Source organism: Artemia franciscana, chromosome 13 (genome assembly GCF_032884065.1).
Source record: "Artemia franciscana chromosome 13, ASM3288406v1, whole genome shotgun sequence".
In the NCBI taxonomy this organism is placed as follows: domain Eukaryota; kingdom Metazoa; phylum Arthropoda; class Branchiopoda; order Anostraca; family Artemiidae; genus Artemia; species Artemia franciscana.
The window spans coordinates 22,742,668-22,767,557 of NC_088875.1; the positions used below are offsets into that span (position 1 = coordinate 22,742,668).

At 35.8% G+C, this 24,890-nt stretch overlaps 1 protein-coding gene across 1 annotated transcript in view; it reads right to left on the bottom strand.

The window, feature by feature from the left end:
* LOC136034663 (synaptonemal complex protein 1-like) overlaps positions 1-24,890 on the bottom strand; it is a 48,199-nt gene that overhangs the window by 10,070 nt on the left and 13,239 nt on the right. The window contains exons 2-5 of the mRNA XM_065715978.1: positions 11,524-11,647; positions 9,660-9,903; positions 4,551-4,808; positions 213-383 (exon numbers count right to left, since the gene is read on the bottom strand). Of these exons, the coding sequence (XP_065572050.1) occupies positions 213-383; positions 4,551-4,808; positions 9,660-9,903; positions 11,524-11,647 (797 nt within the window). The remainder of the gene's footprint in view (positions 1-212; positions 384-4,550; positions 4,809-9,659; positions 9,904-11,523; positions 11,648-24,890) is intronic.

Here is a 24,890-nt window from a genome sequence, read left to right on the forward strand (position 1 = left end):
GAAGCACCCCACCACCAATTTGATTTTTCAACCAGCAGAACCAACTTTGAACTAAAAGTCTATTTTACTCATATTATTCCATTGGAAAATTAAACGGATTGATCACTTGTCAATTTTTTAAACAATATTATTGATAATTTTTCCATAATAGCCTATTCACTTGAAGTCAAGGTCCTTTCTTTCCCCCAAATTATTTGTTTAAATTATTTCACCTTCTTAATCGAATCTTGAAGGAGTTTCATTTCCTTAGTTTTCAGTGAAACCATATTCTCATTGCTTGATAGCTTTTCCTCTAGTTCATTTCTTCTGCCTTGAAGATCAGCTAGTTTATTTTCCGTTTCTTCTCTGTAAGCTTTAAATCTTTTTTCTCTGTGAGCAGCAACCTATAAATTTACACAAAGTTAAAATATTACAAGTTTGAAGCTAGGTTTAAAAATCCAACGAATAAGCTACTTAAACAATATAAGCCAGCGCTAAACATGCGCTTACTCAGCTGACTTTAGCAATAGCTTTAACGAAACTTCTCACAGAGCATGTACAATTTATATAAATATTATTTAAGCACTCAGCGAATAGAAGCGTCTTCTGATTGTGCGTGTAGAGATACCCTTTGATGGCTATTATCCAGCATGTAAGAAGGTTGGTTACCTACTTGACATAATTACATTGTAAATTGGACGCCTGATGAAGATGCGACTCGGAAAAGAGACAAATCATGGAAGCAGTTTTCGAAACGATATAGGTCCTTTGAGAAAGTCCAGTCACTATGGAAAGAAAAGAACAAATCCACCCACTTACAACTCCAAATGTCAACAGCGAAAACTATGCATCTACATTTCTTTTGCAACGATTGCTTTGTGCATTTCTCTAAAAGCTGCTTTGAGATATATGCGTTGGCTCAAGAATTTCAACGAAGGGTACGTTATCCGGTCTACTTTTCACTATTGTCCAGCAACGTAGGCATCTTAGTTATCAAGGAACGATAACCCTTTTTACTTGTATTTAGCTATGATTTTGGTGTTGGGATATTGGTTCGATGGATTTCGAATTTTTTCGTCTGAACTGTCAGAACCTTAATACGATGTTTGATTTAGCAGAAATTAGGTAGTCTATCTCTTCCAGCTCTTTGGTTTGAGCCAGACTTGGTTGAGCGATAATAACCCTGCTCTTTCAAATATATCTGGGTATACTTTATTGTCACCAAATCAATACACGTCAGTAGGGGGCCTTGCAGCCAACGTGCGAGACGATCTGCATGTGAGGGTTAAAGATGACCTAAATTAGCATAAGGATATGGTATGGGAAACACTGGTTCTTAAAATCCAATAGAATAGCGTTTGTACATATTTGGTAATAGTGTATAGGCTTACTTCCGGTCCAATTCATGTCTTTTTAGACTTTTTAAAGCAAGCAGAAATTCGATTTTGTAGTAACCAATGTTTCGTACTACGTGTCTTCAACATCAACATTCTGGATATTCAGGCTTCGACGATTTCTAAATTATTGAATATCTGTTTGTCTTATGGTCTTTCTCCAACCATTAATATCCCGGCTAGAGTTTCTATGACGTCTTCAGAGCTTCTAGATAGTTTCTTTCGACAATTTTGGAATTTGAAAATTTTTTGCTGTTTCGGTATTCCTACACTAAAGATTAAAAAAAAGAAAAAAAAAACAACCAAAAAAACAAAAAAAAACAGCATGGATTAAATTGATTAGATATCTGTGCTCGGTGAGGGCAATGACGCAAGTATTAAATTTGCCCCTTTATATGATAAGTTATTGGTTAAGGAAATGAATATCGTTGAGAGTATTATAAGTTGGAAACATAATAGGAAGATGCTATGGGTAACAAAACATTTTCCCCAAAAATGAATATAAGAGACAATTTACTCAAATTCTAAGCTGCAAAATCCATGGATGAAAACAAGGAGCAGTATCATATTTCACGTAACGGACCACGCAGCACTAGGTGGCTTTCCCAATGGGAAAAACTCAAAGTATTTGAAAATTTCTCAGTTCCCCGTTTTGCCTACAATTCCATTGGAAATTGTCCGCCATGAGTCAACTCAAAATCTCGGTCACGTCTATTACGATTCCAATGGGCTTTCTCAGTGGGGAAAGCTCATCAATTTATTTACATGCCTGCAAGTCCTGTGGATATGGTTGGTCATGCATCTGTGAATCATTTTTTGTTCCGTAATTGCCTTCAAAAGGCTCACAAAACTGAAAGACTATTTGAATTACCCTTACTCTAGGCATATCAGCCTTAGTTTTGCCCTAGAATGGATGACATACCATCATCAAGATGTAAAATTAATCATCTTCATACAACTCTGAAAAAGTTATGCCAGCTTTGCCTCTCACAGGGACTATCTGCCTTGGCTTTACTCTAATTAGCCATGGCTCTAAAGTCTTTCATCACATCCGCCAAAATGATAATTCAAAAATTTTAAGCCCACTGCATGGACTTAAAATTAGTCGACGCATTGACGTCCGACAGTTTGGTACTTTAAGTAAAACCTCCACCGCCCATTACTTTGTGCACTTAGTACATACCATCCTAAGTAACCTTGATAAACCGAATGTTTGGCTAAACATTGTCTTAGTCGACATCCAAAAAGCGTTTGACTTGGTTGGCCAAAATATCCTAATTCGTTTATTATTGGGTAAATTTCAACCTTCAAATGGATTACAAGTTGTAAAATACAAAATATTTTCTCTAGCCCCCTCCCTTCTTGCTGTGGAATTCCCCAGGGAGCCTTATTGCGACCACTCTTATTTCTAGTCATGATCAATGAAATTTGTAAGATCGATGGAAATATACGGATGACTTGTCAATCCTTGAACCATGTCAGAGATATTAAAACTGACTCCCTCGAAATGCTAGTCCATGTTTTGGATGAAGCTAAGAATCTAAACATGAAAGTAAATTCCACTAAATCATTCTTCCATCTGCGCCTGGGGTTCTAACATCATTGATTAGAGCTTAGTTTATTAAATAGTAATTAGTTTGGTTTTCGAACGAAAAGAAGGACGGAAGTTGCGTATATTCTTCAAACTGCTGTAATCAAAGTAGCTTTAGATAATGGTTTTACCGTTGGTACTGTGTTTCTAGATTAGACGAATGGGTTCAACACAGTTGATCGTGGACTACTCTTGGAAAAAATATGGTGCGTACGGGATCCGTGGCAAGCACCCTTGGCATTGAAAACAGCTTCCTTAGCTACCCAGACTAGTTTGTGGACAAATTCCATTCAATCCAGACTGGGTACTATGGTTTGTGGAGCTCCAAAGGGATCTGTTCTAGGTCTAATTCTTTTCCTGTTGCAAATCAATGACGTACCCAGTTCTGTTCCCGATTGCTGTTTTAGGATTGGTTCTATGACCAAAAGTCGCCGGAATGCGACAGTACTATTGCTTTGTGATAACACTTCAGTGAAGCACTTCAGTGAAGACAGGATTTATTTGAAACTGTTTTCAGTTCGTCATTATAATATTGACAAATCAAAAATTTTTCTAACTTCCAGGAATCCTTCCTTTTACGTGACATCGTGTTCTTTAGTCTGATATACAGGATATTTCACCGATACTTTCTCCTTTTGCAATAAGTTTCATTGGAATCCAGAGCAGATGAAGTAGCGAATCATTTTTCGATTGGTCGATTTAAAATATTGCTTAAACAAACTAAACAGATTCCTTCAAAAATAGGAAAGTTCGTTTCAAAATTTCGTTTGGGCCTGAATTTCTTATACTTCTGAATTAAGTAAAATCAAATTGAAAAGCAAATTTGCCAACAAGACAAATTATCCTTTCAAAATAGCAAAATAAATTGAGTCATGAACATCATTATTTTAAGATTTCGATTTCTTTTCTGTGACAAAACACGTCCTTATAAAATAGTATATATGACAAAATATCCTTTTAAAATAGTAAAATAAAATGAAAGTCAGGAATATTATTATTTTAAGAATTTGTTTTCTTTTCTGTGCCCTGGATTTACATTGTTATTTTTTCCTTTGATTTTGTGAATGTTTAACAAATAAAACACTATTTATGAAATACGAATCGCTTTCAGTACAACGCAAAGACACTAGACTTTTACAGAGTTTGCAGGAGACGATAGCCTCAATCATATTTGTGGTAGCTTTAATTTGTAAATGTTTAATAGTTTCTTACTTCCTTTTGTTGATGCAGAGGCAGTTAAAAAACACACAGTTCGAAATATTCAAATCGTTGGCAGAAAACTAATTTCTAGAAGGTTTGAAAGGGTCATAGCCCTACTTTACTTTTGGTAATTTCTGTTTGCTTTAAGTTTGATTTAATTAAGTTGAGCAGTTTTTTGTAAGAAGTCGTTAAATTAATTGTTACAAGGAACAAAATTCATTTTTTTTTTTAATCCACCTCTATTAACCTAAAGTCCAAGAAGTACTTGCTACCGACAATTAGCTTTTAAGAAACTATAAAATAAGGCAATACACAAAAATTAGCTAGTACTATACCCTTTACCAGCGTCTTAATGTAAGATGGATTTTGATCTAATTCAAATATACCTTTCTAATAAGATCCAATTCGTCTTTCATTTTTTTATACTCTTTTTCGAGATCCGTAACTGGGGTCCGTGACTCTCTTTCTTCCTTCAATTTTGTAATCAATTCTTCAATTTTGAAGCCATCATCTGTTCTCATGGACTCTAAATTCGTTTTCTCTTTGTTCAATGCTTCGTTTTCGCGACTTAAACAGTTTAGTTTGATTTTAAGGTCCTCAACCTTTCCTGAGAGGTCTTTTATTTCTACGTGACATCTTCCTACTTACGCAAAGGCTAAGGAAACGATAAAGTAAGATTTGCCAGATATAAAATGAAATAAAAAACAATCAGCTGTTATAGCAATTCAAGAAAAAACCAAACAAAGAAAACATGTTATTTTGCCAGAACAGAAAGGTTGAGATGGCTAGGCCACGTTCTACGGATGAAGGATGAAAGATTACCGAAGATTGTCCTTTTTGGCCAACCGTCTGGGGCTGCTACACGAAAAGCAGGTCGTCCTTGTCTGGGTTGGGAGGATGTCATAAACAAAGATTTAAAGGAAATGGGAATTTCCTGGGAGGGTGTAAAGAGGGAGGCTTTAAATAGATTAGGTTGGAGGAGGAGCGTGCGTAGCTGTGTTGGCCTCAGGCGGCTTGGTGCTGCAGTGAGTTATTAGTAGCAGTAGTAGTAGATATTGAGAATCCCTTTGTAAATAAAATCCTTAACGTCACAACAATTACTAAAACAAACTTTCTAAAGAAGCAGATGAGAAGTTTTTTCAGCACTCTTTTTGCAAAATCATCAAGATAAACGTTTATATTTATCAAAATACCTCATCTTATAGTGCAATTAATAATCGAAAATTGTTTAGATGGGTCCGAAGAACTCCCACCTCTCAAGAAATACAAAATGGTACAAAATGACCCACAACAAGCCAAGCTTCTTGGGCCAAGTAACCGTTTTAAGTTTCTAATTGTTTTTTTTTAGTATTAATAAATGATTGATTGATCGAGTTGCCTGAAGATTCGAGTTTCAGGTTTTGAGCCACGTTTATATTTATCAAAATACCTCATCTTATAGTGCAATTAATAATCGAAAATTGTTTAGATGGGTCCGAAGAACTCCCACCTCTCAAGAAATACAAAATGGTACAAAATGACCCACAACAAGCCAAGCTTCTTGGGCCAAGTAACCGTTTTAAGTTTCTAATTGTTTTTTTTAGTATTAATAAATGATTGATTGATCGAGTTGCCTGAAGATTCGAGTTTCAGATTTTGAACCCTAAACCCTAAGAGGAGTGCTCTGATCATCCTCCCTAACGGTCAGACCTGCTGTCTGATCAGCCCAATGTTCATTAGACAAATGCTTTGATCTCCCTTACGGTAAAGATCGAACCTTTGTCTGATCAACCTTCTGCGCTTGGAAAATTATAGTTTTTTGCAAAAAAAAATCGGATACAATTTTGCAAATTGAACTTGGATAGTCTGTTTCTGCTTTCAAATATAAAAAAATCACAGATCTAAGCAAAATAAAAAATCTTTTTTGTAATGAACAACTGCATAAAAAACCACTCCGTGCTCAAGTGGCTATATTACACTCATATAAGTTACAAAGGACATATACTTTAGATATGTTATTACAACATATCATGCAAAAGAATATTAATGAACTGCATGGTGTAGTAAGGATCACTTCTCTCTTTTTTCCACAAGATAAACTATTTCTAATTTAGCTTTAGCTTTTGGTTGAATATGGAAGATTGGAAAATTAAAGAAACTGGCAGCTGAATGTAATAAAGATCCGGCGCGTCCACGCGGGCCAAAACTCCAAGATATCCCCTAACAGCTTTTCTACATTTTTATGCCGCTTGAAAAGTTTGGCCGTCCACTTTACCTCCAAAACAATTCCAAATTACATAAATGGAGAGGATTTATCTGCGAGGATTAAAAACAAAGCAACATAGCAAGTCTTATCCCAGTCTAGCGTCCAAGAAGTTGGGTATTGGTGGAGTACTAGCAGAATCAGGTCAAAATAGTAGTGACTCAATAAAAGTGGATAGATCAAAAGCAGAGCAAACATTACAAATATGTGTCCACCGTCGTAACAAAAACCATTATCAACAACTTTTTACCAAAAAACATTTTTCAGCGAGTCTTCAAAATGTTAAATAATAGCTTTGAATTTTGAACGAAAGAGGAGTTTTTCCACCGTCCTAACTAAAATTGTTAGTAAGCAACGACTTTATTAACTAAATCACGTGTCTCCGCGAGTACGTAAAAATATTACCGGCAATTGTTGGCTTATTTTCTATAGGAAACAATAAGTCGTTGGAGAAAGTTATTAGTGTATTTCGGGCGCAAAATCAAGATTTTGAATTGCAAAAATAATGTTAAATTTCGTTCATGTTTGGAAATACCTACGGAAAACTTTTGGGTTTTATGGTTTTATATTTTATTCAACTAAAACATGATATTCCTAAGGAAAATAAAGAACAATTTTAAAACTTAAGACAAGCAGAAATTAGCTTATATAAGACATCAAACTTTAAAAGAACAGCAATAACTGTGAAACCTAAATCAAATAGGATTAAGAACTAACAATTAAGTCAATCGTAAAACAAACAGAAATTACCATAAATTAGCATAGTATTACCACCACCCAAAAGGTTAGAGTGCCTTCTGTGTTTTGCTGAAAACTAAATAGATTCCTCAATAAAAATGTCATCACATATATTTACAACTATTGAAGGAGCTTTGCGACGCTATATCCTTCAGAATGAAAATCGCCAATGTTCCAAGTGATTACTAACGACTTTTTTATATTAGACACTTGATTCACTTATAAAATTCGATTTTATTTTAGCCAGATATTTTTTTATACATTTCAAAGGAATGGATTTGAAAGGAAGGAACAACGAAGAAAACGAGAGTCTTTCAAAAGAATAAAACTAATTTTCAAACAGGTTTTTCTGTTGCACATTTTCTCCAGGACACTTCATTTATATTTTTATTTTTTACTTTATTTCTTTTTTATTAAAGTGGAAAGGATACTTTAGCCTTAAATCTGATGGGTACCATCCTCAACTTTTATTTGGGAATTGTTTCAGCTATTACCAAACAGTATTAGTGAAATCTTTATTACAATACAAAAATTATACTACATTTAAATGGGCGGATTAAAAGGAAAAAAAGTTAATAGAAATTAGTGCAATCACACGATACTGAAACTAAATTGACTGTAACAAGATTGTTTACGTCGAACATTTTCCCCTTTAAGTTTGAATCATTTGAGAAGTATCTTGGTCTCTCTTTAATAATAATAAAAAATATTTATTTTCTATTTTACGAAAATTAACATATGAAGAATTTGTTTTCAAATGCATTGTTTACATTCCTGGGAGATCTTTTCAGGGGGGAAGGGGACTGTTGGCAAATACAAGGCGAAATTCCAATGTTATCGCCTTGTTTGAAATTAGTACCTTTAAAAACACTTAAATACTTATTACATAAATAATTAAACACGTGACTAAAATTTAACGTTATGTATGAAATATATCCATGCCATGTTTTGATTTAAAGACAGTCGTATAGGACAAAACGTCTCTAAATACCAGCTTTGAAACAAATGGAAGATTATTTCTCAAATACAGACCTACTGTGTTTTGATTTGGGACAGTCATCTGATTATTTAAGAACAACCTATAAATAATTCCTGAACAATAGCGAGCCAAAAGGGCTGCAGTGTATATATATTTCTGAAGTCAGAAGGGGAGGGCCTAGGATGCCTGCAATTACATAGACAAAGATCCTTGCACGATGCTGTTTTCAACAATATGTTACAAATCCATCTTTGTACCAGAATATATTTGTTTTAAATGGGATATTTTTACATATAAAATACCCCTTGTCCTGGTCATTGCAAGAATCATATCGAATTATCTGATTAACATTGCTACCACGAAAGTTTGGCACAACACCATGTGGGGCTGTGGGGACATCAATTAGGACGGCGAAACATGCCTTAAATGTTTGAACTGAATAAAGACTAATCAGTACAGACAAAAATTGATATATTCAGGGTTTTGCTGAAGCAGTCCTCATACCTTCACATCTACCTCGTATTAAGCTGAGGAGCTCAATTCGGTAGACATTCAGTCAAATATATTTTATTGTGTCTCAATCACAATAGTACTCTTAACATTGAAAACTTCTTAGATTTCTTAATCTCTTAAGATCATTTGGTTTATGATTATCAGACTTATATTTTATCTTCCAAGTCCAAAAATATAGAAAACATACGAAACCTTGAGTCAAATACTTTGATGTCAGGAGGTGCAAAAACATTCTAGTTTATCTCTGCTGGCAAAATAATCATAATGTAAGTTCCTCGCAGTTTTGAGTTGGATATGTCAAAAATTACTATAAAAAAAATACTGTATCAGTTACTCAGTCTAACCGCCCTGTGAAAATTTTATTTATTATTTTCTCTGATAAATAACTTAAAGAGGAATCGATGCTTTAAATATCATTTTGTTAGCCTCAACGTCAGCTGACTGTCTCAAAGTAAAGGATCCATTAGCAAATTCTCCCAGGGGACTACTTATCATTGAAACCTATTGAGAATTTGTGATTTGACTATGCAATTTGATTGGGAAGACAATGAAATTCTATCGGCAAAGTTTTCATTCACAGTGAGTTGCACCACAGAAAATTCGAAGAGAAACTACAAGGTATTTTCTAAGATTTCAGGGAAAGTAGATGCCGGCTTTTAATTATCTGCCGATTATTCAGATGCCGTTTATTTTGATTTATCAAAGCTCTACAAGTTACGACAATACCATCCAATCAATTCTAAATAGTTTGGCCACACAAACTAAAACAATTTATAATGGACGAGATAGGCTGATTCTTTATGGTATTGAATCCCCTTAATGCGTACTCTCGTTTTTCATAAATCACAACAATTCTAAACTTCCATTCCTCAAAAGTTGTTCTCGGGATTGGATCAATATAATCTATGCAGCAATCTAACTCAAAACACAAAGAGACATATTTGAGTAAAACTGGATTTTTACAAGAACCCCATAGAGAGGAATCGGCAATTAAGAAAAATTAAACAAAGCGAAAAAGGATATTTCCATCTTTTGTGATAGAAGTTCATCATGGGTAGGCAGGGTTGCAATATACGTTTTGATTGTCTGCAAGTCGACTTTGTCTTCTTGTCGATCTTGCAATAGCGCTGCATACTTTTGTCGCCAATGTGACAAATCCTGGCGTATTTGAGATAGTAGCCGATCTGAATTTTTGGCCTGCTCAGCTAACTCCTCTTCTTTTTCATCGAGTTTTCTCTGCAGCTCAAAATTGGATTCCCGAAGTTTTCTAGAAATATGGAAGAAAATTACACGTATGTAGAATAAGATAAGATGTTCCAAAAGAGCAAGCTTCTTGTTTTGAAGTCAAAACGCAAAAATAACGTAAATACAAACAAGTAAAAATTCGACCCAGTGCATTTTTTTAAAATGGAAACTTAGATGGTAGTAGGATATAGTCCTTGTGATTCATTTAACTCATGCATAAGATAGGTGTCTAATAAAGAACTATTGCATACAGTTGTCACTCGGAGACATCACCTGCGATTCTGAATGTTTGTAATGGTTGTTTCTTTTCATTTGTCGTAAAACTGCTAGGACTTGTTCTGCAATTGAAGGATGAGAGATTGCCTAAGATCATCCTTATCCGGCAACCGTCTAGGGCCAAACGAAAAGCAGGTTTTCCTCGAATGGAGAGGGAGGATGTCGTGAGGAAACATTTAAGGGAGATACGTACTTCTTGAGAAATGTAAACAGGGAGGCCTTGAATAGATTTAGCTAGAGGAGTAGGGTGTACAGCTATGTTGACTTCAGGCGGCTTGGTGATGCAGTGAGTTGTTAATAGTATTATTTGTTACTGATGGGCACCAAAGAGCCATCTCTTACATAAAAATAAAATAAATAATAAACCTACTCGGCATATCGGACAGTGGCCAACTTGATCGCAGATAATTGTCATCACCACTGGTAAAAACAATTACAGGGCAAAGTATACCTGTTAATTTATTCTACAAAGCACAAAACTGCTCTAGTCATTGAACCATGCCTTGGGACCGTGACCATGCCACGCCTTGCCAAAGCACAAAACTGCTCTAGTCATTGAACCATGCCTTGGGAATATGCCATGCCTTGGGATTTTCTGAACCCGGGTCACTAATTGACCGCCAGCAATTCAATGTTAGACGTTATAACGTATATGACATATTAAATCATGAAACAAATGTCTGTCTTAGATGCTTTAAAGTCACAAAAAAAGCTTGAGCAATTAATAGCATCTCAAAAAACTGAATGAAACAAAAAAAATTGCTCATTTTTTCTTTTTTTAGAAATGATCTGGTGCTGAAGAAGAGTGCTGTTGATTGAAAATTACGCGCAGCAACAGGTGACATTTGGAGATATTCCTTGCAGTCCAAGCACCAGTTCCAAAAATCATGAACCACCAAATTCATACCACTGCTATGGCTGTTTTTTCATTTCGTGCGATATTGAAGTTGAACTACGAAACACAAATGCAATCCTTAACAACAATAAATACAAAACAACTATAAAAAAAAACTTCTGTTTTAGCCCATTTATTGCTCTCCCTTTGTTTTTTTAAATAGAATATTATACCCAAAATTGGTAAACTTACAATAACATAACAGTTGCATTAGAAAAAAAAAACAAGAGACAATCAAAACTCCTCACTTTAGTCATTGATTGCAATAGTTGACGTTTATCCCATATTTCATTCTAATGACCTTGAAGTAGTATTTCTATTTTATATTTTTGCGGTTAAAACTGTTTAACCCCTTGTATGATTTAACTTGATTATTTTTTCAATAATGTTACGCTCATGTTAGCTTAAAGTTGTTGTAATATTGTAAATAGCTAGGTTCTTTTCTAATCGTACTGAGAAATAAAAGCATACCTTATGTTAGATTGCAATGTGGAATTCAAGATTTCAAACTGTGAAAGAGATTGACTGTGCACTCCAGATTCACGAGATATTTCACTGTTACTTCCATCAGCCAAAGAGAGTCTTCTTGACTTGTCTGTAAGTAGAATCAAATTCAACAACAATAGGCGTGGTACAGACAAATTATGATAATATACGTGGTCACAACCACAACATTTGGGAGGGCACTCCAGAATTGAGTTTTAGACCTGCACATTGCAATATAGTAGCTGCTTTCTTCTGTGTGTGCAAGTATCTAGGGCACCACAACTATACACCGAAGAGGATTGAGGAAATCCCTCTAAAATTGGTTCAGAGTCAACTGTCTACTCTAAGGAAATCCTAAACACGCGTATTTATATAAGGCTGTAACATATGCGCACATACGATATCATGTTAACTTTAGACTAAATGTCGTTAAATAGTACATGGCGACGAACAGTAAGTAAGGAGCGATACAGCTTAATAGAAACCAAAACTCTAGAAAACAGTCTTGATAACAATGGATACGTCAAAAGAACTAAACTGTTATGCATATTCACAACATACAAAATTCATCAAGGTTAATATTACCCATCAAATGTTACGAGCTTGAGAACATTTCCCCAAGTTTTGAAATAGGAGGAAATACCCCCAAAACAGGATATTGGAGAACTCTACTGTAGAGGTTTCAAGCTCCTATATACAGAAATTTGAAATTTGGCATTTTTTGCCAGATGCAATAGGCCAATCCTGTATACGTGTTAATTTTTTTCTTTTTTTTTGCTTTTCCCAGGGATGACCGTACCGAACCAGTTATCCTAAAGGATCGAGAGAGAGCTCATTTTGACCGGAAATCAAAAGTTCTAGTGCCTTTTTTAAGTGACCAGAAATATTGGAGGGCAGTTAGCCCCACTACCACACCCCTTTTTTCTCAAAGCCTTACTGTCAAAATTTTGAAATAGCCATTATATTCAGGACAATCGAAGAATCTAGTAGCTATGTCTTTGAGGATGACTTGACCTTCTTCCCTAGTGTTGTAAAATTACCTTAAAATAAAAAATCGGTTAGTAAAATTGGAAAAATAGGGTAAAATTAATAAAGTAAGGTAAAATAAGGTACTTTCTAGGAAATAAAGGGTAAAATTGGTGTTTTAAAGTTGCCCTGTAGCTACAAGACCAGCTGAGATCTTTTTTTTTAAGCATCACTTTCAGCTTTTAATGAAATTCTTAAATGATTCTGATTTTCCTGGGCTAAAAAAGCTAATGCCCCTTCATCCAGAGTTTCACCAATTTAATTAACTGTCTAGTTTATTCCTCTTGTAATGTTGTGCCTAGGATAATACATCAGCAATTGGACAGTGGCAGATTGCGGACATCCATTTTGCAATAAAAAAATGAATAGAAAAAGATAAAAGAAAATAAATTAAATTTTCCATTATTTGGGAGTAAAATCATATTTGATATTTTTTTTTCTACATTTAAACCTAAGAAATGTTACCCTAACAGGCTTGCATATTTAAATGGCCGTATTCAGCCACATTGCTTATATCATATGCATGAATTTTTTTTATTTATGAAAATACCGAATACAATTAAAAATAGGATCGTAACACTTTGATAACTTGGATTAACTAAGCAATGGATCATAAGAGCGGAATGATTGAGTCCCTTTCAAAGTCATTACGACTGTCTTCAACAGGATTTGCTTGCAAATCTTGTTCCTCTCCTTCAGACTTAGATTCTGATTCAGGTGACCGTGCCTGTTCTGAAGCCCCCCACTCCCCCAAAAAATACGGCCCTGAGGATTATATATCAATTTCTACCCGTGGCTGAATAGCCAAATTCAGTCACATTCCTCATATCATCCATATGTTGTTTTTTTTTATTTATGGAAGTACCGAATACAACTAAAAAAGAGGATCGTAATACTTTAATAACTTTGATTAACTAAGCACTGGATCATAAGAGCGGAATATTCAGTCACTTTCACAGTCATTACGACTATCTTCAACAGGATTTGCTTGCAAATCTAGCTCCTCTCCTTCAGACTTAAATTCTGATTCAGGTGGCCATGCCTGTTCTGAAGCTTCCCCCCTCCCCCAGAAAAATAGGGCCCTGAGGATTATATATTAATTTCTACTTCCACCCTCACATCGTCTCTCTGTTAGAGCTATTTCTGTAATTATCTGAATATTCTTTCAAAACAACTGCTGAAACACAAGGGCCGTTAAACTAGAATAAGAATTTCTTTTAAACACCGTAGTCAGCACTAACTCATTTGGTAACAATTCGTTGAAAAGGGCGCTGGAACTTTCGATTTCCAATTGACCGAGCTTATTCGACCACCCCTTCTGCATGAATTGCCTCTGGAAAAAATCAATCAACAAATATTAATACAATGAAACCTTATGGATCATTACCATAGGTAATACAATATGACCGTCCCTGACTTAAACAGAAGAGTAGAAAGTTCAATTTTCCTTCTAATGAAAATCTGGAATTATATAAGGGTAAAAAGAGGGAAATTGGGGGTATACCATTGGGGGTATTTCCCAGGGGGGAGGGTTAACGTCAGCTTTCGGGAAAAAGACGGCTTGAATACAAGATTTCTCTGACATGTGAAGTTTAACATTAAAATGAGGATATTGATTCTGCTTTGACCCTCCACATTGTTGAAAATCCAGATTACGTACTTCTTTTTTATGAGGCAACTTCAATATTTGAAGTGAATGGCTTCCCAAATTCTTTTAGGAAGGCAATTAAAACTAAGAAAAATCCATAAATAGAGACCTTGCTTTAAATAGAGATACTGAAGATATTCCTACAATCTGAATTTACAATAGCTTAAAATTAAAGGATTACAGCTTAAAATAAATAAAATTTTCTTCAGTTTAAGTTAAGATCATCTGACCATACTTTTTTTTTATTAGGTCAGTAGACAAGCTAAATCGATCACTAAGCAGAGAATTCTTACCTAATATAATTGCTGAATAGTCTTTCATTTATTCTGGCTTGGTTTTTTGGTTTGTTTGATTCAATGTTTCTTCTGCTCAGTTAGTGTTAATTCAAAAATTTAGCCTTCCTTCTTTTTTTGAACACTGAAGACGGCTGAGCGGAAGTCACTGACGAAATATCTACCTCTATCACTTTCGCTTCTTTTTCGTCTGCTAGCTGACATACTCTCATTTTTCTCAGCTATTTAGTTTTATATTTTGTTCTTGTTTGTCACAAGCCAATCCCGCTTGTCTGTCTTCACAGAACAGTTAACAGAGTTAATGTAATTTTATTTCCGATAATATTTCACCATTTTAAAACCTGTACAAGTACTATAATACACTTTATCGTTTTGATAACAAGAGGCGTAAGTCAGACATACCACCTCTTAAATCGGGAAATATAGTTATATGCAAAACACAATCATACTCAATCCTTTTTCTGCCAGCCTTTCCCCACCTTTGTGCTCTAGAAACTGCAAGGTGTCGTAAAATATGTAAGATACCGGTAAAATACGTAAATTATGTAAAATAAGTAAAATACAATTATTACGGGGGTCTATAAAATTATGGTAAATACCCAATTTTACCAGTTACAACACTAGTACTCCCAAGGAAATATAGGGTAAAATGGGTGTTTAGAGTAGCCCTGTAGCTATAAGACCAGTTGAGCATTTTTTTTAAAGCATCACTTTCAGCTCTTAATAAAATGTTTTGATGATTCTGATTTTCCTGGTCTAAAAAAAAAATAAAACCCCTTCATCTAGAGTCTCATAAATTTGATTAACAATCTAGTTGTTCACTTTGGTTAAAAGACATTTTTGATACATTTCGTGAAGTTTTTGTGCCCACCTCTCAAACAAAAGTCCTGGATACGGTCCTGAGGATTATATATTAATTTTCGTCTCCACCCTCCCCTAGCCTCTCCAACTAAACATATATTTATGTGAATATTCTAAGGATCGTTAAACTAGAATAAGATTTCTTAAAGACACTGCAGTCGGTAACAAATCATTCGGTAGCAATTGGTTGAAAAGTAAGCTAAATCTTAGAAGATTTAGACACTGGAGCTTTCGATTTCCAATTGACTGAGCTTCCTTCAAAGTTTGTTCGACCACTCCTTACTCATGAAGTGCCTTCGGGATAAAATAAATGACCAAATATTAATACATTCAACCCTTTGGGGTCTTTACTATAGGCAATGCTATATGATTGCCTACCGAATGAATTGTTAAAAAAGAGAGTAGAGAATTCAATTTCTCTTCTAATGAAATTCCAGAATTATCCAAGGGGAAAGTAGGGGGGATTCAATCCCTGGCGTGGCTAGTTATTTGGTTTGGGACGGGGTCTGTGGTGGGGTTCAGTAAGCTCAGCCAGAGCCAACCAGCTCTAAATGGGTACCTGGAGAAACCTGGAGAAAAGCAGGAAGGGCGTGCAAAAGCACAGGATGGATGGCTCCCAGCCCCCCAATGCATTTCCTGGCTGAATAGCCCTGAAACGGAGATCAGCACCGCCAGTTTGGGCCTTGAGGGTTCAGTGCCGTCAGAATAACTTACGTACTAATGAATTCTGTCACCCTTTCCTTGTCTTTGTGGCTATGAAACTGGTTTTATCGGATTTTGCATTCAGATGAACAACTTAATTATATCCTGGCAAATAAACAAGTACAGAGAACTTTTGCCCAATCTTGTTGGTGAATAGTCTTTCATTTAATCTAGCTTGGTTTTTTTTTTTTTTTTTTTTTTTGATTCAGTCTTTCTTCTGCTCTGTTAGATATACTTTAAAAAATTAGTTTTCTCTCTTTTTTTTTTGCACTGAAGACGGCTGGGCAAAAGCAACTGAGAAAATATATGCTTTTGTCATTTTCACTTCCTTTCTGTCAATTGGCTGACTTTACCCTCTTTTTTTACGGTTATTTAGTTTTTTTCTTGTTTGTCATATCTTGCTTGTAGCTCTTTGAACTAGTATAATTTCGCTTTAGCTGATGTTTCACAATTTCAAAATTCTAATTACCTGTGCTCTAATCTATAGTACATTTTATTGTTTTGATAGCATGAAATTGAAGTCACACAGATGGCTTTTTAATACAGCTGACGTAATACTGCTATGCGCAAAGAAAATCAATAAATCATATTCAAACATGTTTTTGTCTACCTGTTGAAGAAAGATTATTTATGCGCAGTATAATGTTTTGAAGCAACGAAAATTGCAAGGCATCGTAAAATATGTTAGTAAAATGTGTAAATTACCGGTAAAACACGTAAAATATCGGTGAAATTTGTAAATTGAGTAAAATACCAATTTTACTGGGGTCCGTAAAATTACGGTAAAATACGTAAAACAACCAATTTTACCGTGACTAATTTTACCACATTCCCCCCCCCCCAACAGCCGGGGGGAGGGCTACAAGCTATGAAATTTGCCTATTGTTTACATGTAATATTGGCTACTGAGAAGCATATAGATATTTATTTTATTTTTTTGGGGGGGGGGGGGTACGAGGGAGGATCTTTTCATTGAGGAATTTTTCTTGGGGAAGGGAGTTTTCCGTGGAAGAGGAGTTCGATTTCCTGGCATTATTAAAAAACGATCAGAAAAAAAAAACGTTTTTCCACTAAAAGTAAGGAGAAATATTAAAACTTAAAACGGACAGGAGTTATTACACATATGAGGGCGGTTGCCCTCTCCTCAATACCTCGCTCTTTACGCTATAGTTTGTTCTAGAATTTTAAAAAAGCGCATTATTCTAATTAAGTAGTCATTTAGGACTCCACGGTCCTGTGTTTCAGGATTCATTAGTAGAAAGAGCAGAGTCACTTCCTGGGGGGTTTTCTCTATGGAAAAGCAGGAATTCCTTTTTTGGTAGGTCCTTCCGGGCGGATTTCTCTATAGAAAAGCTGCAATTCTTTTTTTTGGCAAGCCCTTCCTGACCGTTTTGGCTATGGAGAGCCATTTCTTTTTATAGGTCCTTCCTGGGGGATTTCCGATGTAATCTCACTTTCTTTTTATACGAGAAATTCCTATATGGCCTACTACGACATCGTGTAGACTATTTCTCACGCTAATATTTTTTTCGTATCCAAACATACGTTTTCCTGAGAGGCAGTCTCGCCGGAACTTGACGCTTAATATGGTTACAAGTCTACATGTAGAGATTTTTGGCTACAAGATATTGTTTATTCAAAGACGTTCCAGAGAACCCCACTTAGAATTCAAACTTCCCACAACCAAAATCTCATGAAAAACATGTTCTTATATTTTTCCAGAAGTTTCTATTCTTTGTATTCCAGGAAAATATGTTTAGCAAAAGCTCGTATATCTAATCGCTACCTAAGAAAATTTTAGGGTATTATGAGGTGTTGAATGTTACACTTGAAAAATAGGTGATCTTATCGAGGCATTTTAGCGTGAGTCAGACGATAATTTGATAATTTCGAAGAACAACCCTCTCCAGAAAAAAAGAGGCGGTATGATTCAGTCGGACACCGATTCAGGCAACTAAGATATTGTTACTCCTCCTATAGACAAGAGTCTAGATATATCTATCTAGATATATAGACTAGATATAGACAATAGCGCAGATCTTTACTCTTTAATAGAAAAGGATTTAGAAAAGTTTTGGATTTATATCGATGCTTACAAACAATAACCTTTACTAAGAAAATTCTACGGCCCTTCAAGCAGTGACGCTTCATCAGACACTTCAGACACTTTCTAATGTGTCAATTCAGATATAAACAATTTCCACGCCACTTCAACCAGTAGCGCTTTACTACTGCTACTACTACTATTAATAACTCACTGCAGCACCAAGCCGCCTGAGGCCAACACAGCCACGCACGCTCCTCCTGCAACCTAATCTATTCAAAGCCTCCCTCTTTACACCCTCCCAGGAAGCTCCCATTTCCTTTAAATCTTTATTTATGACATCCTCCCAACCTAGACAAGGACGACCTGCCTTCCGTGTAGCCTCAGACGGTTGGCCAAAAAGGACAATCTTCGGCAATCTGTCACCTCACCCCCAACTTAAACAAAAATTTGAAGCAGCCTCAAGTGAAAAGGATCGATTTATTAAACCCCCTCCCCCTCAATTTAAAGAAAATTTTGAAGAAATTTTCATTACAAGTGAAGATGGTCTGTTCATTATACCTCCTTCTCCTCCTCCTGAATTTCAAGGTAATTTTGGGCCAGCCACATGTGAAGAGGATCAGTTTGTCATACCCCTGATTTTGAAGAGCCTTCAAATAGTGAAATGCCAGATTCTAATCAAGGTAAGGTTGTTTTTAATCAGATATGCGGATTAGAGACCGAACCAAGTCCTTTTTTCAAAAAATAGCTTTAAAGGATATTTACGATCCTATAAATTCAACTCTTCGTGTTTTGGCGATACTCCGGGGGCTACCCTAGAAGGATTAAGACACACAAAAGGGGAACTGTTATAAAAACAAAAAAGAAAAAATAAGGTTAAAGGTTAAATTGACTGCTCATATTGCATTCTCCAAAGAATGAAGGGATAATCAACAAGTAGTTTTATTATCAAAAATGCAAACGTTTCACAAGTTTGGAGATACAAGTGAAATTTTGGACAAAATTATTACCAAAATTAATAAGATTGCTGAAAAATATTTCGAAAACGGTTCTGGGTTTACCATTACAGCAACTGAGGGACCTAGCCCTTAAAGACTATAGCTATACCATTGGTTGAAAAGGGGCCCAAATCTCTGAACTCTTAAAGAATAATCAGCTTATAATTGATGATTATTGATTGTTGCAAAAAAAATTAATGTTTTAAGTAGTTTGTTTTAGCCAGTGGCCACCAAATTTTTAGGGATAATACTAATGAGAAAAGCCTTCTAGCTTGGAACGAAGTGGGGTTAGAAGGTGGAACCTTTCCTACTGTTTCCTTTAAATGCCTTGAGGTACAGTTGACCTGTTAAAATGAAAGATATTAAGCCCTGGGAGGTACAAAAACCCTAGTGTAGGAATAACCGTTCTTTATTTGACACTATTGCAAAAAAAAATTATGCCCTATACGCATGCTGTCTAATGTTAACGTGAAATATTATGCTTTCTTATTATACGTAGAAAATGATAAATACGACAATTTCTTTCCATAGTGAACATTAGTAGACTTCTGCCACACGTAAATACTGGATTTTTTTTTGGCATTTATGGCCTGGCCCCGAAAACTAGCGAAGGGGATAAGGGATCATTTGAAATATTGTTACCCTCCCGGGCTTCAGATAGCCCGAAAGATAAAACAACACTAGAATTTGATCATTTCTCGAATGGAATTCCTATGGAATATACAATTTCTGCGGATTTTGAATCAATAATTGAAGAAACAGGAACATTTTTAGGAGAGCACAAACCGGTAGCTTTCGGCTATCCTGTAATCAAGCCCAATAGGGAGCTAGTTAAATATTCGGATTATCTAAAGCCTTCTTGACAAATTGGCGGGCTAAGAGAATTATTAAAAGATGCAGAGGGTTGTTTATATGTAATATACGAGTCAAATAGGGAAATAGAAATTATTGAAGCTATAAAGAGAAACGAGACAGTAGACATGCTGGACAAGGGAAAACCCACTGGAAAAGAACCCAAAAACCACTGATAAGCGTCTTGTAAAGGATCATTGCCAGATTACGGGCAGTTTCAGAGGGATGGCAAACAGTGTTTGTAATTCCATGTTACGCAGCAAACTTTATGTACCTATCGGATTCCATAATCTTGACGGGGGTTAGTAGCCTGACTCTGTGAGCTTGCCAGAGTGGACTCAGCTCTAAATGGGTACCTGGAGAACCGGGGAAAGGTAAGCAGGAAGGGATTGTGAAAGCACAGGATAGTTGCCCCCCCCATTGCACTTCTTGGCTAAAGGGCCACGGAACGGAGATCAGCACCGCCAGTTTGGACCTTAAGGGTCTAGTGCCGTCTTTTTTACTTACTTTATTTATCACACATGAAAGGCGCATTAGATTGTGTTACATGGATACTGATAGCTTGTTTGTACAAGTAAAGGCACAAAATCTAGCCGAGAATTTGACCTCCCCCTAACTCCACCCTATTACGGATTTCTCAAATTGGGACCCTAAACTATACCTCCATTTAGTCAACAGTCAATAGAAAAATCAGCTCGGAAGATTGGAAAATAAATTAGGTAGTCACTTTTTTTTACAGAGCTTTAGATAGAACGGCCAAAATGCTGCTGTATTGTAATTAAAACTGGGGGATTAAAAGAGCATCATAGGGGATTGGGACACATTTAATTAAAAAAGACCTAACACACGATAATTTCAAAGTTACCATTAAAAAAATTATTAAGGCAAATACAAATAAGATTCGCTCCATAGACTTTAAACTTTACACAATGGAAATTATAAAAAATGCCATTTGCGGTATTGCAGATAAATTCTATGTTATGGATGACGGTATTTCAACACTACCTCTAGGACACCCAGAAATAAAGTCTCTCTCTTCCATTTGATTAGAGTACCAATGCTTTTTTAGTGTTTTTTTTGTATATAGTCAGTTTTTTAGTACGTGTTTTTAGCACGTAATAGTGACTTGAAATTAACAAGAGGGAGGGGGTCCCAACCTTTGCCTGGCACTTTGAGAGGAGCCCGAGCACTCCGAAAGGGTCCCGCACTTCGACCAGCCGATAAGGGGGGAATGTACCAACCTTTGCCGGATGCTTCAGGGGGGGGACACTGGGGGAGGGCATCGCCTTCACCATGCCTTCGTGGAAACCCCACCCTTTGCCGGGTGCTTTGCGAGGAGTGCTCCAGGAGGGGCCCGGGACTTTGACCACCCGGTGAAGAGTTTCATCAAGATCAGTTATACCCATCAAAAGTTGCGAGCCTGAGAAAATTTGCCTCATTTTAGAAAATAGGGGGAAACACCCCCTAAAAGTCATACAATCTTAAGGAAAATCACACCATCAGATTCAGCGTATCAGAGAATCCTTGTTGTAGAAGTTTCAAGCTCCTATCTACAAAAATGTGGAAATTTCACATTTTTTGCCAGAAGACAGATCACGGATGCGCGTTTATTTGTTTTTTGTTTGTTTGTTTGTTGTTGTCTTTTTCCAGGGGTGATCCTATCGACTGAGTGGTTGACTGAGTCGACTGAATCAACTGAGTTGCTCCTTACTTTCATTTAAAAAAACTTGTTTTTTTTATTTAATCTCCCTAAAGATCGTCTTTTGATCATAGATGATTTAATGTCCAAGATTAATAAATATTCTACATCCATTTTCAGCTGTGAAAAGAACTTATCGACGATGCTAATAACTCATAGCTTATTTACTCAAAATAAAGTTTTAGAACACTTTCTATAAACACATACCATTTCCATTGTCTTCAATTATGACACTAGCTAAACAAATATTCCCCTCCAGCCCTCAATATCTTGTTGAATCTTATACATTGAATCATACCACTTCACGTTCTTTTGGATACCTATTTATTTATTTATATGCTCAAGATAGGAATTTGATGCTTACAAGTAATATTTTTGACCGAGAAGTAACAATTTATTTACCATACATAAAGAAAAAATAGTTTAGTTGACAACGCCCCGCTCTTTACGCTAAACTTCGACTCTTTCTCTCAACTCTTCTTTTTAAAACAGTAAAAAACGTTAGCGTAAAGAGCGGGGCGTTGATGAGGAAGCAGCCCCTTTCATATACGAAGTAATTTCTGTTCGTTTTTAAGTTTTAATGTCGCTCCTTACTTTCAGTTGAAAAAACTTGTTTTTTTTTTATTTAATTTCTGAACGTTTTTGAATCAATGCATGTTTTGATTTTGTCTCTCCGCAGAGGAATAATTAAAACGAAATTTACATATTTTTTTTTTTCGCTAAATGGCTTTCTCATAATTTTGATCGAATGATTTTGAGAAAAAAAGAGCGGGAGAGGAAGCCTAGTTGCCCTCCAATTTTTTGGTTAATTAAAAAGGCAACTAGAGCTTTTAATTTTTTACGAATCTTTTTATTAGTAAAAGATATACGTAACTTACAAATTAGCTTACGTAAAAAACTTTTTATTCTCATGTTTTTCTTACATATATGAGAGGGTTCGCCCCCTCGTTAGTACCTCTCTCTTTACACTAAATCTTAAATTTTGTCCCAATTCATTATGAATGACCCCTGAATCACAAAAGCCGTAGAATAAATAGTTGACATTACTAAAAATACTTTAGTGTAAAGAGGGAGGTATTAGGAGGAGCTGAGCCCCTCATATGGGTAATAATTTCTGTTCGTTTTAAGTCTTAATGCTGCTCCTTACTTCCAGCTGAAAAAACTTTTTCATATTTATTTTTTGATTGTTTTTTTTTAATAATGCTAGTAAATCCTGCGCTCCCTTCATGGAAATTTTCTTCCCCCATTACAAATTCCTCGAGGGAAAGTTCCCTCAGCATGTCCCCCTCTTTTCAACCCCTCCCGCCAACGAGAAAATCCTCCTGAAAACGCCTGTACACTTCCCAATAACCATTACTATATGTAAGCACCGGTCAAAGTTTGTAACTTTTAGCCCCTCCCACGGGGACTGTTGGGGAGTAAGTCGTCTCCAAAGACATAGTTATAAGCTTTTTCGACAACGCTGAATAAAATGGCTATCTCAGAATTTTGATCCGTTGACTTTGGGAAAAATTAGCGTGGGAGGGGGCCTAGATGCCCTCCAATTTTTTGGTCACTTAAAAAGGGCACTAGAACTTTTCATTTCCGTTATAATGAGCCCTCTCGCAACATTCTAGGACAACTGGGTCGATACGATCACCCCTGGGAAAAACAAACAAATAAACACGCATCCGTGATCTGCCTTCTGGCAAAAAATACAAAATTCCACATTTTTGTAAGGAGCTTGAAATTTTCGCTATAGGGTTCTCTGATACGCTGAATACGATGGTGTGATTTTCGTTAAGATTATATGATTTTTAGGGGATGTTTCCCCCCTATTTTCTAAAATGAGGCAAATTTTCTCAGGCTCGTAACTTTTGATGGGTAAGACTAAACTTGATGAAACTTATATAATTAAAATCAGCATTAAAATGTGACTCTTTTGATCTAGCTATTGGTATCAAAATTCCATTTTTTAGAGTTTTGGTTACTATTGAGCCGGGCCGCTCCTTACTACAGTTCGTTACACGAACTGTTTGATATTGCAGACTCACGAATTAAGATGCTAGTGTTTGAAGAAAGGCTGATGTAAACAAAAGCAAAATTTAGGGTTCTTTGGTAAAAGGAAATAGATTCAGGGGAAACGCACAAAGCTTATTCAAAGCGGAAGGGGAATAATTGCAACATTAGCACCAATAGCGGCAAGTTTAATCGGAAGTCTCGTCAACACTTCGAAATATATCACGTGCCTATAAAATTATACCTTTTCAAGAAGGCCTTATGCCAAAGCAGCGGTTTGAAAATGACTTGAATTTATTTCTTCAGGAATCTTCAATTCCAGATTATAAAAACTGATTACATTCTAAGGAGCATAATAATTACCCTTATCCAAGTCTCGGCAAAATCGCCCCCGTTGATGTTGGTCTGCATAGCACTCCAGAAACATTAGATTTTCTGCAAAGGGAAAAACTACCCCAACATAAGCCGGACTTTTCAATCGGATCTTTTGTTCGCATACACTGAACTTAAGCAATATTTAAAAAAGGGTAATTTAATTATTCTCGTGGAATATTTCGAATTCATAATGTACGAGATAAAGATCTATTACATATGAAATTAAAGATATGAATGGTAAACCCATTTCTGGGTCACTTTATTGGCAGAAGCTTCAGCTAGTAAGCCCCCCCCCCCAAAGAGTATCGTGTTAAAAAGGTTATAAAAACCCATATAATAAAAGGAAAGCGTCAGTATTGCGATAAGTTTTTTGTTATGACCATACTCATAACGCATGGATAAAGGAAATAAGTCATGTCAGATGATAGATATTCCTTTTATTGCTACTCATGTTCAGATATTGATGATCCTAAATATATTAGTCAAAATAAAATCAGTCGTTTCTTTCACATTCATATTATCTTGGGATCCATTAACCCATTCTTCTGTAAAAAGAAGGCAAAACATGGATAAACCTCAGGATATTATTTAAAAGAAGAAGAGATGTCTAAATCAAATGTTGTGGTTCGTTTAGTTTCTCCAAGTAACAATGATTTTTACATTTCCCAATTTCTGCCTCTTGGTTTAGAAGTTGATGTTAGCTTTTCCCGATCCAAGTGCTTTTTTTAGAACAAGAGCTAAGAGCTCATATGGCACTTGTGACGCGGCAAGAAGAGCTAAGAGCCAAGAGCTCATATGGTATGAGCTCAAACAAAATTCTAAGAATCGATAGATTGATTTAAAAGGGAAATCAGAG